Source organism: Pectinophora gossypiella, chromosome 18, assembly GCF_024362695.1.
Source record: "Pectinophora gossypiella chromosome 18, ilPecGoss1.1, whole genome shotgun sequence".
NCBI lineage: Eukaryota > Metazoa > Arthropoda > Insecta > Lepidoptera > Gelechiidae > Pectinophora > Pectinophora gossypiella.
In genome coordinates this window covers 6605422-6620282 of record NC_065421.1, presented here as the reverse complement: position 1 = coordinate 6620282, position 14861 = coordinate 6605422, and the positions used below count along the sequence as shown (strand labels likewise).

General features: G+C 38.9%; 1 protein-coding gene across 2 annotated transcripts in view; it reads right to left on the bottom strand.

Annotated features, from left to right (window-relative positions):
* LOC126374964 (C-1-tetrahydrofolate synthase, cytoplasmic) overlaps positions 1-14861 on the bottom strand; it is a 31127-nt gene that overhangs the window by 1712 nt on the left and 14554 nt on the right. For both annotated transcript variants that reach the window (XM_050021764.1, XM_050021763.1), the window contains exons 12-15: positions 13765-13975; positions 12161-12309; positions 8347-8450; positions 3865-4150 (exon numbers count right to left, since the gene is read on the bottom strand). In XM_050021764.1, the coding sequence (XP_049877721.1) occupies positions 3865-4150; positions 8347-8450; positions 12161-12309; positions 13765-13975 (750 nt within the window). The remainder of the gene's footprint in view (positions 1-3864; positions 4151-8346; positions 8451-12160; positions 12310-13764; positions 13976-14861) is intronic.

The window sequence follows — 14861 nt, the reverse complement described above, 5'->3', positions numbered from 1 at the left end:
TGCTATAAATGTACATCTGACTATCCCAGAAGGGAAATAGTCATGACTTCGTGGACTTGTGTTATGTTTTATAGATAAAAAGTAGACGTCTCAAGAAAACTAGTCCTTTAACCCGAACAAATACCTGCAGAGACAACGGGTACCAGGACCCCGATTTCAACTGTTTTAAATGTAATGTCAACTGGCTGATTGAATGTTTGAAAGGATCGTAGTAAGTGGAATTCTGTGGTCTCTGCCTACTCCGATGGGATATAGGCGCGATCTTTTGTGTGAAACGAAATTGAACCACGAACGTTAATCAAACTTTCGATGATTCCGTATCGCGGTGTCACTTTGACAGAGGGGTTACCATGGTTACTCCCCTCAATTATTTTTATACAGGGTGTTAGTGACATCGTAACAAATACTGAGGGGGATGATTCAGACCATGATTCTGAGTTCATAGTAAAGTGGAATTTTCCGTCGCAAAATTCATGTTTTTTTTTAGTTTTTTTTTAAATTATTTTCAATTCTATACTTTTGCGATGAAAAAATCCACTTGATATTAACTCAGAATAATCAGCTGAATCATCCCCCTCAGTATTCGTTACGATGTCACTTACACCCCGCACAAGTACATACTGTAGCCATACAAGTGGTATGGGTGTTAGTGACACCGTAACGAATACTGAGGGGGATGATTCAGACCATGATTCTGAGTTGATATCAAGTGGAATTTTCAGTCGGAAAATTCATGAAAATTTTTGTTTTTTTTTTAGTTATTTTCTGTTCCATACTTTTGCGACGGAAAATTCCACTTGATATCATCTCAGAATCATGGTCTCAATCATCCCTCAAAGTTTTCGTTACGATGTCACTAACACCCTGTATATGCTTCTGCCATTACATTATATTTTGGAATAATTATGTACCCGAGTAATGAGAAAATAGATAATTATCACGTTAAAACTGTACAACGCCATCTATATTGCTTTTAGTGAACGTAGCCTGGAAAGTCCATCACTGTTACTGAACAAAAGAATATTCTTTAACTTCGGCACATTGTGCAAATACCTACCGCAAATAGCAAGGAATGGAACATCATCATCATCAGCCGTATGACGCCCACTGCTGGGCATAGGCCTCCCCCAAGGATCTCCACGACGATCGGTCCTGCGCTGCCCGCATCCAGCGGCTTCCCGCGACCTTCACCAGATCGTCGGTCCACCTTGTAGCGGGCCTACCCACTGAGCGTCGTCCGACACGTGGTCGCCACTCCAGAACCTTTCCGCCCCATCGGCCATCGGTTCTCCTCGCTATGTGTCCTGCCCACTGCCACTTCAGCTTTGCAATTCTTCGAGCTATGTCGGTGACTTTAGTTCTCCTGCGGATCTCCTCATTTCTGATTCGATCGAGCAGGGAAATACCGAGCATAGCTCTCTCCATTGCCCGCTGAGCGACACCGAGCCTCCTCACGAGACCCATATTAAGCGGCCACGTCTCACTGCCGTAGGTCATCACTGGCAACACGCACTGGTCAAAGGCTTTCGTCTTGAGACACTGAGGTATTTTGGACGAGAAGATATTCATCATGGAACATAGCTCACTACAAATTATTGAAGGACATGTTATCTATTGTCCACGATTAAGCTACGGGCAATGAATAAGTTTATTTTTATACGAAAGGTTCCGTTTACAGATACTAATTACTTAAATATTGTAAATAACAGAATAAAGTCTGTTGTCTGTTACCTCTTTGCGCCTAGCCCACTAAAACAATTTCTAGATGAAAAATTACCAGGTAAGTATACCTAATATCGCACGCAAATGTTGATGCACGCTGGCTGGTATATAAAGGATGACAGTATAAAAAACGACTTTGAGTTTTACCACGTATTTACTTAAATTAGATGAACACAATTTACATAGGTATGTTACAGTCGAGCGATCGTAGAAAAAAAGATAGAAAAAGTACTTACTTAATGCCATTTATAAATAATAAAGTAAAAATATAATTTGCTGAATGTTGCCAACGCCAACACCTAATACCGTAATTTTCAAGGACAAACTGTCCGCGCTATACCGAAGTCTACGCAACGAAGTTGCGAGTTAACAAAACAAGATTTAAGGCAAAAACAAAAAAAATACGACTCTAGATTCAAACATTTTCAAATATTCAAATTCCCAAAATTGCCTCAAACCGGTTAGAAATATTTACCTCAATTATTTTATATTTTTTTCATCTAAATTACCTACTGCAATGTATTCGCGTGTTATAATATTGACGTCATCTATTCGGACGGTATTTCTACACGGCTAAACCTGTTTCTGCGACGTTAAAAGGAATATCCTAATTAGTGATAAAAATAAATTTAATTGACCTCTTATTTTTCATTTTCTTCTTTTTATCCGCCTTCAAAAAAAGAGGAGGTTCTTAATTCGTCTGGATCTTTTTTTATGCTAAGCATTTTGTTTATTTGAATAAGATATTGATATACATATATCAAGTTTATTGACAACGAAAATGCAACCAAAAGTAAAACTTCTGAAAAATAACAATTTTTATTTTAAGGTTAAGTACCTGGCAGAAATTGCTGTTTAGCAATAACGCCGCATATTGTGCTTATTTTATTCGTTTGTACACGTCCTTACTTATGTATTTGTGAAATAAAGAATTATTGATTGAGTGATTGATTGATTTTAAAACTCGGCTATGTAACTCGGTGTGGCTAAGCACAGATACTTGTTTTATTAATTTATAGGTATTTATGTAGATGTAGGTATGCATAACATGTAGAATGTACCTATGTTTCTCCCGTAGCATGGAATTACAATTTTATTACCACAAACAACACAAATTATGGGTAATCCCTAGCCCATAATAATGTCTTACAACTACCTAGCTGTGGTTTAAAAACAATAACGATTCAAGATTACGAGTTCACGTATTTAATTGTTACCCCTGCGGCGAAACAGATCATTCAAGCTGGGTAAATTACTTTTGCTTGACCATAAATGTAGATAATAATGCAAATACATAGGGAAGTATTTACATCTTAGGCACTTCTACAACTTGGCTATGTCTACGGTTCTGTTGAGCACATTGAAATAAGTAATATAATCATCATCATCCCCCGAGCATTATTATCCCGTCTTCACAGGGTCCGCTTACCTAACCTGAAGGTTTGACAGGTCCGGTTTTTTACAGAAACGACTGCCTGTCTGACCTTACAACCCGCGAAGGGAAACCCAGCCCAATACAGGTTAGGTCACAGACCTTGAAAATGCATTTCTTGGGAATGTGGGTTTCCATACGATGTAAATCTGCTGCTGTATTGGTTGTATTGGTGCTGCTTGGTGGTGGTGCAGCTGTATTGGTCGAGTACATTAGTATCAGCTTTTAAAATATAATTATGATGGAATTGTTAGGTGTTTTAGTTATTGAAATAGCTTATCTCCGAAACTATTTCTCATATTAGCGTTTTAGTCTTTACTTAGGCGAGGATAAATGCAGCCTGAAGGCGATAGACTAATGGTTTAATATTTCACATTTCAGATAATACCTCTATTACATATTATCGTTTGATTCACATTAAGCAGCTACACATTTCTCAAACAATCAACCAATAACTCTTTATTGCACAAATAACATTATAAGACAGATACAGTCATGAGCAATATAATGTACCCACTTTAGGACTCTGTCGCACTTACATATTTGACATTTAGTGAGACTTACAATTCTATTTGTCAAAATAGTTAATGTGACATGGTACCATAGTGTATACATATTAATGCTCGTGACCGTACAAGCGGATAAAATAAGTACAGCAATTTTTGTCAGGTAACCTTAGGGTGAAAGATGATGATGTATTTTTCTCTTACCTTTTCAGTGAACACCTTAATCTTCTCAAGGACATCCGCAGTGTACTCGATGTTGCCAGCTCCGTACATTTCCTTGGCAATGATAGCGATCTTCTCCTGAATGGTCAGCCCTAGTGGGTACAGGTAGTCGAAGTTGGAAGGCGCTTCGCAAGCTTCGATCACTGCGTCGGCTAAGTCGACGGCGCCCGCGCCGCCCTTAGCCCAGTGATCACAGATCACTGCGCGGTAAGCGCCGTTTTGTAGAGCAAATTGCTTGATCAAGTTCAATTCTGCTTCACTGTCGTATCTGTTCGGAAAAAGTGTGATTAACTTACTAGGTACCATTAAACAGAATGATCAGTTCAAAACAATCAGTGATTATATTTCAATAAAGATAACATTTTATAATAGCTTCAATGCGCGGTAAGAATTAGGTCCGTCTAAGTACTTGAGCTAATGTTATGACGTTCATAAGCACAGTGATGTATCAGTCGAGATTAGACTGATCGGTTTTTTTTTATGTACTTAAGTAACATTTAAACATTATATTACACAATTGACATGTCAATCCTATTAGTATCATCCAATTAGTATCAATTGAATCCACACTGATGTCACACCAATTTGCCAGTTCTTGGAATCGAGGGGAATTTTACAGCTAAATCAAAGAGGAAAGGATAAAGATGGACGGAAATGAACGATTGCTTTTGATAACTTTACTTGAAATAAACGGATGGAGAATTATGATTAGTCAACAACATGTACGCATTCAATTCCGTGAAATTCAATGTACTTATCGTCGCCTTACAGTCACATTCGGGTGTATTTTTTATTAACAAAACCTCACAATAGACATAGACACAAGACAGGACCAAACAAATTGTTTAGTAACTGTATATATCTAGTTATGTTAGAGCATCAAACTAACGTACTTAACTGGATATTTGGACTAAGATAAATTGAAGAAAACAAGTAATTGGGTGAATTTCAACAAGTCTCATTTTTTTATCATTTCGGTGAGATTTTTTATTTTAATACTTTTCTTCACATATTTGACGACAAATAAAACTTTAACCTATTTTGAATTATGTGCGTGAGTGGGCATCAAATACGATCGAAACTTACTGAGATATTTAAAATAGAATTTTTATGAGTCCACTGAAATGATAAGTACCCACTGAAATGATATAAATATACACCGAAATGATATAAATGTACACTGAAATGATAATGAGTCCACTGAAATGAAATTAACCCACGGAAATGATACAGTCAAGAAAAATTGTGCTGCTTAGCTAGGGTTCCGTACAAAGTGAAGTTCGATTTATACATAAATAGCCTATATACGTCCCACTGCTGGGCCCAGGCCTACTCTCAATTAACCGGGGTGGGGGGGGGGGGTATGGAGCATACTCCATCACGCTGCTCCACTGCGGGTTGGTGGAGATCGATTTATACATTCTTAGATAAATAGTTCAATACTTGCTAAATAAAAGATAGTTTAATACTATTTACTAATAGTAATAGATTGTTGTTCGTTTCTTTCATCGAGCAATAAAAAATGCATTTAGTTGTTGTCAATATGTGGAGCCGTGGTAGCTAATGGATGGGTGGTAAGGTAATTCATGTTTAGATCAGAAATGATTGTCACATGCTCAGCGGTGAAGAAAAACATCGTGAGGAAACCCACATTCCCGAAAATTCCATTTTCGGAGGTATGTGATAATGTGACCTAATGTGTATTGGGCTGGTTTCCCCTTCGTGGGTTGGAAGGTGAGACAGGCAGTCGCTTCTCTAAAATACTGGACCTGTCAAATCTTCAAGTTAGGTAAGCGGACCCTGTGAAAAATCGGTATAATGCTATTATTCACGTCTAGAGTGCGAAGCATTTTTATACGGCAGAAGTTTGCTTCGACCGATTTGAATAGCGGCTAAAAGGTTTTACTACCAGCTCAGTCAGTTTGGCATCAATTTGGCCAATATTGTCGAAACGTGCCCTGCGCATTGTCTTCTTGCAAGACTTTGTAGCGGTATTCAGGGAATTTTTCAGAGCCCGCATGAGGAGGCATATTAGAGCTTCTGCACTAGCATACTCCGCGATGTACCATGAGCGAGCCTTATCGTCAGATGATATGTCAGAAAATGGGATAGAGTATTCCATTGCCTGACAACTAATATGGCATCTCCGCAGCTCGTCGAGTCTTCTGAAGAAAAGCAAACCTCACGCCAAGGATAGGTTTGCGAAGAAGTGCCGCATCTCATCCCAATCTGCTAGCGTGTGTCACCATATTTGCCTCGATCCTCTGGGGCTAGAATCAGGTGGGGAATAGACAGACACATATCTCACCAGACAATGGTCGGATGTTCCCAAGGGGGAAGTCACTGATAGAGATTGATATTGGTCCGGATCAGTTATCAGCAAAAGGGCCAAGCAGTTGGCGCTATAGTTAGCAACGTCAGGTATCTTTGTAACGCAATTCACCAGATGTGAGAGATTTTGCCACACATGGCAAAAGCTTGCGCCTCTTTGCCAGCATGGTTGGTCTTCTGGAATGGGAACAACCACTCTTGCTGGTGGGCGTTGGAGTCCCGGAGAAGAACAAGTTGCGCTGAGAGATACTCCGCCGTGCCAACTCCACTGTCCTACTGAGGTAGGTGAATAACCTGCTTGTCTCAGAGTTACCGCTGTGCGATCGGTAGACACTGGTGTAAACTATTTTATCCAGGCCAGTGTCCACCAGGATCTAAAGAATGGATAAGTCTGGGTATTCAAGGTTACCGAGAAAAGCAGAAAGAGGAGTTTGATAGAAGGTTATATGACGTTTTCCAATCACCCAAAATGGTTTTGGAAAACCATGAGATCATCTCGAGGAAAAATAAAATAGCTCCACAGAACTGTTAAAAAGGCCCTTAAAACAATACCTAATTCGAAACTAAAATTTAACACACGGATCTCTAAAACTTAACGATTTTATCATTTCAGTGTTACTTATCATTCCCATGGACTGTTATTGGCATTTCAGTCCACCGAATCCACCGGAATGATAACACCGAGATGATAAAAAACAGGTTATTTTTGTATAAACTGTGAATTTAAATAACTATCGAAAAATCGACACTTCTCAAACAAAACAGTACTTGCAGCCGATTTAACACATCAATATGAAATAAATTGAACTAATCTAACACGAGTTATAATGGCTACCGAAATGATTTTTTACTGATTTTTTTTTGTCCCCCTATCACCGAAATGATAAATTTCTTTTTTTGGCGGGAAACCATTACACGCTGTGACGGGTATGTTCACGTCTAGCGGTCGAGCCGAACCAATGCGAGGTGTTGGCAGGTAAGGAGGTGTCATAGACGCAATGTTGACGGAGTTATTCTACCAAAACTTACTGTCCTCTGAAATGATAACTTTTTTTCGGACAAAATTTAACTGCCTGTCAAATGTATGAGAAGGAAGGTAAACAGACAGAAATAGTTTTTGTTGTTAGATTATTTAATAATTTAACGAAATTCTATCAATTTAAATCCCAATAATAGAAAATAATTGTAGAGCAAGAAATTTTATAAGCGATAATGGGTTACGGACAAGCTACCGAAATGATAAAATGACACTTTAAAAATTTTTTTCAGCGTGTTACAGTTGCTGAAACTGAATGATTTTTTTTGCCAAGGTAGAGGACTACTTACTTTACCCAGAAAAAATATTCAAAATCATTTAGCAGAACTTTGCACTACCGTTCTCAGCCAAGACAACTTTTTTTTTCGCTTTTGCAATTCACCCAATTACAATCTTGTTATAAGTACATAATAGGCTAGTTTGCAACTAGTCAAATCAGTTACTTTTTACTAAACGTCAAAACACAAAATTACTTTGGAATTTGTATGAAAAAGCACACTGTGACGTCAAGGGAAATGTGATAAAATGTCCGACTTATTATTACGTTTTTCTTAATTGAATTTCATAAATAAGTTAAATAGAAAAAAGAAAATGTATTTCGTTAGTTTTAGATCTGTTTTTATTCAGTAATCAGAATTTTATAATTTATCTTGAAACTAGTACACGACCCAAATTGACTCATAAATACTCATAATAAACAACATTATGCTACTGCACTGGTGACACATCATAACACTGCGGATATTGTGAAATAACGGAGCTCATGCCGCGATTTATTATGCAATTTTAGTTGATATTTGAGTATTGCACAATGTCACGTCAGTGTTTACCTCACGGCATGACTACAATTTTTAAAAAGACAAAATATCGAGACATTCTGGATTCGAACACACGGGTTCGAAAATCCTTCCGAGTCTAGAAATTTTCGATCTAAGTATTCGATTTTGACAAAGATTTTTCCGTAAGCACGAACAAACTAGTAGAAACTTCTTTGACTAGTAGATACACTATTTGATAACCGCGGACGAAGTCGCAGGAGGAAAGCTAGCTATCTGTGTGTAGTGGTGTGTGTGGGTAGTGTGTGTGTGTGTACGTACCCGTGTCTGTTAATGGCGACGACGACTGGTACGTGGAACTTGTTGCCGTTGCTAATATGCTTGCCCAGGTTGCACAGACCCTTGCCCAGGAGCTCCAGATTCTCCTAAAAAGACATAACATATTAAAATCGTCCGAACGAGGCAGGAAGCTAGGAAAGACAGGAGAGGATAATGAAAGGGACCGAAATATAACGAAACAAATGCGGTACCGGGAACGTAAGCAGGAGTTTGTAATATTGTATGTAATCGTCCGCGCTGCGTTTTTATTACATATCGCTTATAGTCATAGAATAAACAATACGTTAGAACGGTAACTCTCTGCCTCGCACCAATTCGTATCGAGCCCGGACTTCACCCCCTCTAAGTCTTACTTTAGCCTTAAACCACACCCCGGACACTTTATATAAACAATTTCATTTTACACAAACACTACACATTGACATTATAGTACACGCGCATCTGTGTGTGTAACGTTTGACGCCATACGATTCAAGTCTAAACTATGTTCGAGGGGGCGTGAGGCAAACCTAGCGAGAGTTGCCGTTCTGTACCTTATTCTATGCTTAAACGGCCATAAGCTGCTAAGGAGTAAGGGGGAGAGAGAGCGCGCATTGTGTCTCCCTCGCACACGCGTTAGGCGGCACACGGTAATAATGACATTTCTGTATAGAGTCCGGGGTGTGCTGTGATCTTAACTACGAACATTTATCAATAATTGTAATAACGACCTCACAATCCGGAGCTCCTGGAATCGATTCCCAGAGGGGACATATCACAAAAAATACTCTGTGGTCCCTAGTTTGGTAAGGACGTTACAGGCTGATCACCTGATTTTCCGAATGTAAGATGATCCGTGCTTCGGAAGGCACGTTAAGCCGTTGGTCCCGGTTACTACATACTGATGTAAGTAAGTAGGGAGCCATTTGGCGGCTCAGTAGTAACCCTGACACCAGGGTTGATGAGGTTGGTACTCCACTGGACAACCCACACGACAGACGAAGAATAATTCTAATGGAACTCTAATGATAATATAAATTTCCCTTGGTTGTAACGTAATTTGTGAATCGAATAGAGGAAATATAAGCACGATCTGTGGTTACGGGGGTGTGCCTTTTCCATGGCTTTTACCTAGTACTACGTTGCGTATACCGGAAAATTACAATAAATGTTCGTGTGTACAATAAGCGTTCTAGGTAATAAATGGCAAGATATATGAACAATTGAACAACGCACTTATTCAATTTAATTGGAATAAATTACTAGGTAGGTATTACAGGAAATAAAATGATGCGCCAGCACATCATCACGGTTAATGTGAATTGGTTTGTTTGTAGTCAACTTATACATTCATACCTCTTCTATCGTGTAGGTTGTGCGGTGTATTACCAACCCCATCAACCCTGGTGTCAGAGTTGTTATTGAGGCGCCAAAGGCCCCTGACATGGCTCATGTAACGACTACTTACTTACGTCAGTAAGTAGTAACCGGGGCCAAGGGCTTCACTTGCCTTCCGAAATACGGATCGTTGTACTTTCGAAAAATCGAGTAATCAGCCTGTAATGTCCTAACCAAATCAGGGATTTGAAAGTGATTTTTGTGATATATCCCCATCGGGATTCGAATCTGGGACCTCCGGATTGTGAGCCTAACACTCAACCACTGGACCACCGAGGCCGTCATTTGAATACTATAATAGTATGATAGCCATAATAAATCTATCCCTATAAAAAAACGCTTTCCGCGTCTCTTGTCACTCAAGAGTCAATAACTTTATTGCATTATAAAATAAGACTTAACGAACCTGGAGGGCACAACAAAAATAGGAGAGAGAAGAGCGCAGTGTTTAACATACCGCAAAATTTATACATAGGTAACATAAACAGCCTACATACGTCCCACAGCTGGGCACTGTGCCCAGAGGAGGCCTGTGCCTCCTCTCTATCTACCAGAGGGGGTACGGAGCATACTCCACCACGCTGCTCCACTGCAGGTTGGAGGTGTTGTTACGGCTAATAGCCGGGACCAACGGCTTAACGTGCCCTCCGAAGCACGGAATCGTCTTAATTTTTCAGACAATCAGGTGATTCATGCCTGAAAAGTCCTTACCAAACAAAGGACAGTCTCACAAAGTGATTTAGACAATGTCCCCAGCGGGAATCGAACCCGGACCTCCAGATCGTGAGCCTGATGCTATATCCGCTAGACCACAGAGGCTGTTGCAAAATTTAGCAAAGTACGGTCACGAGTACTCACGAGTACTTATATGTATACGTAGACTTTGAAACCATGTCACATGAACTTTTTTGTCAAATTAAACCGCAAGTCTCACTGAATGTCAAATATGATAGTGCGACAGGGTTCTAAAGTGGGTACAGGATATTGCTCATGACTGTACATTAAATATGCGCTTATAGGGATAAGCGCCTCTAAACACCTCTGATATTTAGAAAGCATAATAGGTATATGGTGTAACTAAATACTGAGTCAGAGTCATGTGGTTACGACCGTAGCACGGTTCGAATACGTAATCCCCATTCACCTGGTACTCTATACACAATCTTACCAAGTACTACCAAACCTGTCGGTGGAAAATCCAACTTACAAACATACCAATTTCCTCATACCTATATTAGTCACAAAGACCGTATCTGATCGGAGATTTCATTCATACATTTTTACACGTAACGATTTTTAAATGGTCGGCCATTAACGTTTCTACGTAATACCTCGTGTTGAGTTTGCCTTACCTAACCCTAACACTCAACCACTGGACCACGAAGGCCTCCTAAATCCTATAAGAGTATGATAGCCATCATCACTAATTTAAAAGCCACGCCCTTGTCGGTGTCGCATTCTCCATACTACTTTTTTAGGGATAAATAGAACAGTGGTTTCCGTCTTGCCTTCTGCCCCGTAGTAAGTACTCTGACTGACGCGAGTGGGATAGCGCCCAGAGTATTCTATTTCAAAGCCGTACTAGGACTCCTGTCCTCCGCCTCTGAATAGTACAGACAGTTACTGCTGCTCTGTCAGGTTCCAGGTTACAGTCCCTGTGACCCTACATAGAAAGAAAGAAAGCACCTACCACATGAGTAGAAATAATTAATTTTAACCTTACATCTCAAAAAGGGCATCAACTGAGCTAAATTGTTGACATATTTTAAATGTGTTTACCTGAAGTTCAATGACCCACAAAATTACATAGGAAAAAGAAAAGATACCAAATAAATTCAGTCAGATTCTAATGAAGTTATATTAAAAAAGAGGTATTATTAATTAAGTATAGTAGCGGCTTCCGGTGTAAAACAATATAGTCACTATGTTTATTTTTTATTTAACTTTTAGGTTCTTGGCAGTTTGCACAACCGGAAATCGTAGTAGTAGCCGTATTAATTTAAATGGCACTACTTTACAGAACTTATTTGATTAAGGTCCATTTATCAAAATTCTTAAGATTAAAGTAAGACCCAAAGAGAGTGTTCTATACGTAGTTACGGTTCTATTATACGTAATATTGGGTAATTTCCTATGTTAAAGATAAAATCAAGCACTAAATAAACACAGATCTAAAGGTGACTAAGAACGTTTTCTTTTTATGAATTTTAATAAAGAAAATGTAGGTAAGTACTTAATATAAATATGCGAGCTTTTGTCACGTTTTTATATGACGTCACAGGTTGCTTTTTCATACAAATTCCATAGTAATTTTGTGTTTTCACGTTTAGTAAAAAGTAACTCATTTGACTAGTTGGAACTACCCTATTATGCTTTACTCTATGCCTGTACATATAATTGAATATACTAGCCAACTAACCTGTACATAGACGTCGTGGAGAGGTAGCCCTGGGGCCACCGGCGGCCCTCCGCCGTGCATCTTGAGCGCGCGGACCGTAGCCACTATAACGGCGCAGTGCGGCTTGTCACCGCTCGCGCGACACTTGATGTCGAAGAACTTCTCCATGCCTACGGGAGAGAGTTTCGTTGATTTATTTTATTTATTTAAGTACTTATGGAAAAACATACAGCTTAGGACCTGTCAAATCTTCAGGTTAGATAAGAAACAGGATAACGCTAGGCGAACGAAGATGATGATGATACTTACTTAGATATTAATCTCATTTGGTAGTACAGAAGGGTTAAAAACGCCACATCGAAGCAATTCATCTAAGAAAGCAATATTGCTATTTAACATTTGCGCATATAAAAGTAAGTGCGCAATGTTTTTAGATGAATTGCTTCGATGTGGGATATTTAACCCCCCCCAGTAACCATTTAAGTTTTTTTGCCAAAAATTAAACACAAAACAAATGACAAGGGGAAGGACATACTTAACCACCACTTAAATACTTACTTTTACTTTAATACTAATTATCTTGTCACAAAATAAAAAAAATAATAGACATTATTATCGAAGCTAGTAATACTGTCTTTCTAACTTCCAAATCCGTTTTAAGATAACAGTCTAGTTTCACGTGAAATCTGTGAAAGACGAAATTACTTAGCGGTAGAAAAATGTTTTGAAATTAGAAGAAATACAGACATCGTACGTAGTAGACAAAGTACCTAGATATGTAGGTGTATCCCGAGTAAATCGACTAAATACTTCGCTATTCGCTTTACTGATAAGTATAACATAACATAACAAATACTTTATTGCACAAACAGGAAAAAACAAAATACAAAACAAAAGAGAAATAGAATAAGTATGTTGTGTGTACCCCCTCCGGTTGATTGAGGGGAGGCCTGTGCCCAGCAGTGGGACGTATATAGGCTGTTTATGTGTAAGTTGCGTGTAAGTATTAATTTTTAATAACGTTGATCTGATTGAAAGTGAAATATCAGAAAAACAGTATGCGTGCAAATCGGCATGTTATAAAAAACAGACGATACATCAGGTTACACGTGTGATAACTATGATACAACGATGTGGTTGTTTACTCAGCTCTAACCTACTCATAAACAGCAGATGTTGACTACATGCAATGTGTTAGGTCCAATATTTACCGACTTCGAGTTATGTAACGAAGTTTAAAACTATAAATATTGAACTAGTGAGTTAAAATTCATCATCTCCCTAACATTAGCCCGTTTTTCACTGAGAGGTAAGCGTACCTAACCTGAAGATTTGAAAGGTCCGGTTTTTTACAGAAGCGACTGCCTGTCTGACCTTCCGACCCGCAAAGGGAATATCGGTAACATGAATTCGAAAACAAATTGGACAGTCATTCAAAGTCAAATCACACAGTTTAGGCCTGTGCTGGACGAGTCAAAATTAATTTGTTAAAATTACCCGGACAAATAGTTCCAGTCCTAATCGACAAAACGTACGCGGGCAAGTAGATAGTAAGTCAGCCGGGGGGTTAAAAAGGCCACATTAAAGCAATACATCTACAATGCAATATAGAAACCAATACTTACCAATATCGGACCCGAAGCCGGCCTCAGTGGCGACATAGCCATTCTCCTTCGCGAGTTTCATAGCGATGCGATCAGCAAGGATGGAGGAGCACCCGTGAGCGATGTTGGCGAACGGCCCCGTGTGGACCAGCACCGGGGTCCCTTCCAAGGTCTGCATCAGGGTCGGCTCGAACGCGTCTTTCAACAGCACCAACAGAGCGCCCGTTATACCCTGCACATGAGAAAACTCAGCTGGAATTTTGATTTTTAACTACACTCGCCTGCAAAACTAAGTCCTACACTTTGTTTTCTAAACTACAGAAGTTAGAGGTTTAACATAAAAAAAGTTTTATAGACAATTATGTAAATCAGCTTTCTTTGTTACTAAAATTGAAATCCATTTCGAGTTTTTTTTAGTAAGTACGAAAGTTTATGTGTACTTAAAAAGTTATTATATTTTTAAAAGTGTAGTTACTTGATTTTCTAGGCCAGTATACTATCGATGAAAAATAAATAAGTAAACTTAATTTATTTAATCTACCTACATTGTTGAGTCAATTTCTTGGAATAGTTCAAAAATTTGGTGATGGAATGGAGGAAAGTTGTGCGGTTTCCTCTACCTTACATCTGCGTGTAAGTAGGTACACTTGTATACGTGACTTCCTATAATATACTGTGATATGTCTTGTTACTCAACCGTTGAATGTTAAGCAACACACGTCCGATTTGGATTCAGTTTTAGGAAGTAACGAAAGCTGCAATACAGACAACCTTTTAAGTTTTTCAAAGGCAAATCGCGCCAAAGATCGACGAATCAATGTGTTACGCGCTGAAAATTACGGATTACGACTACGGCACGAACGCCACGAATATGTGGGTACTTAGTTCACCTTGTGATGAATGTACCTCTGACTACTCCTACTATAATCTTTAGTGTTATGTTACCCATAGGTGGGTATCTACAAAATTCTTTAATAACAACATGACACATTTAACATAGTAGTAACTACGTAACAGTGGTTTGACTTCTAATTGAACAATTAATTTGCTAGAACACGGAAAGCTGTTACGCATTCATTGCGGCTTATGCTAGCTTATGACGTTAATACTTGTTTACA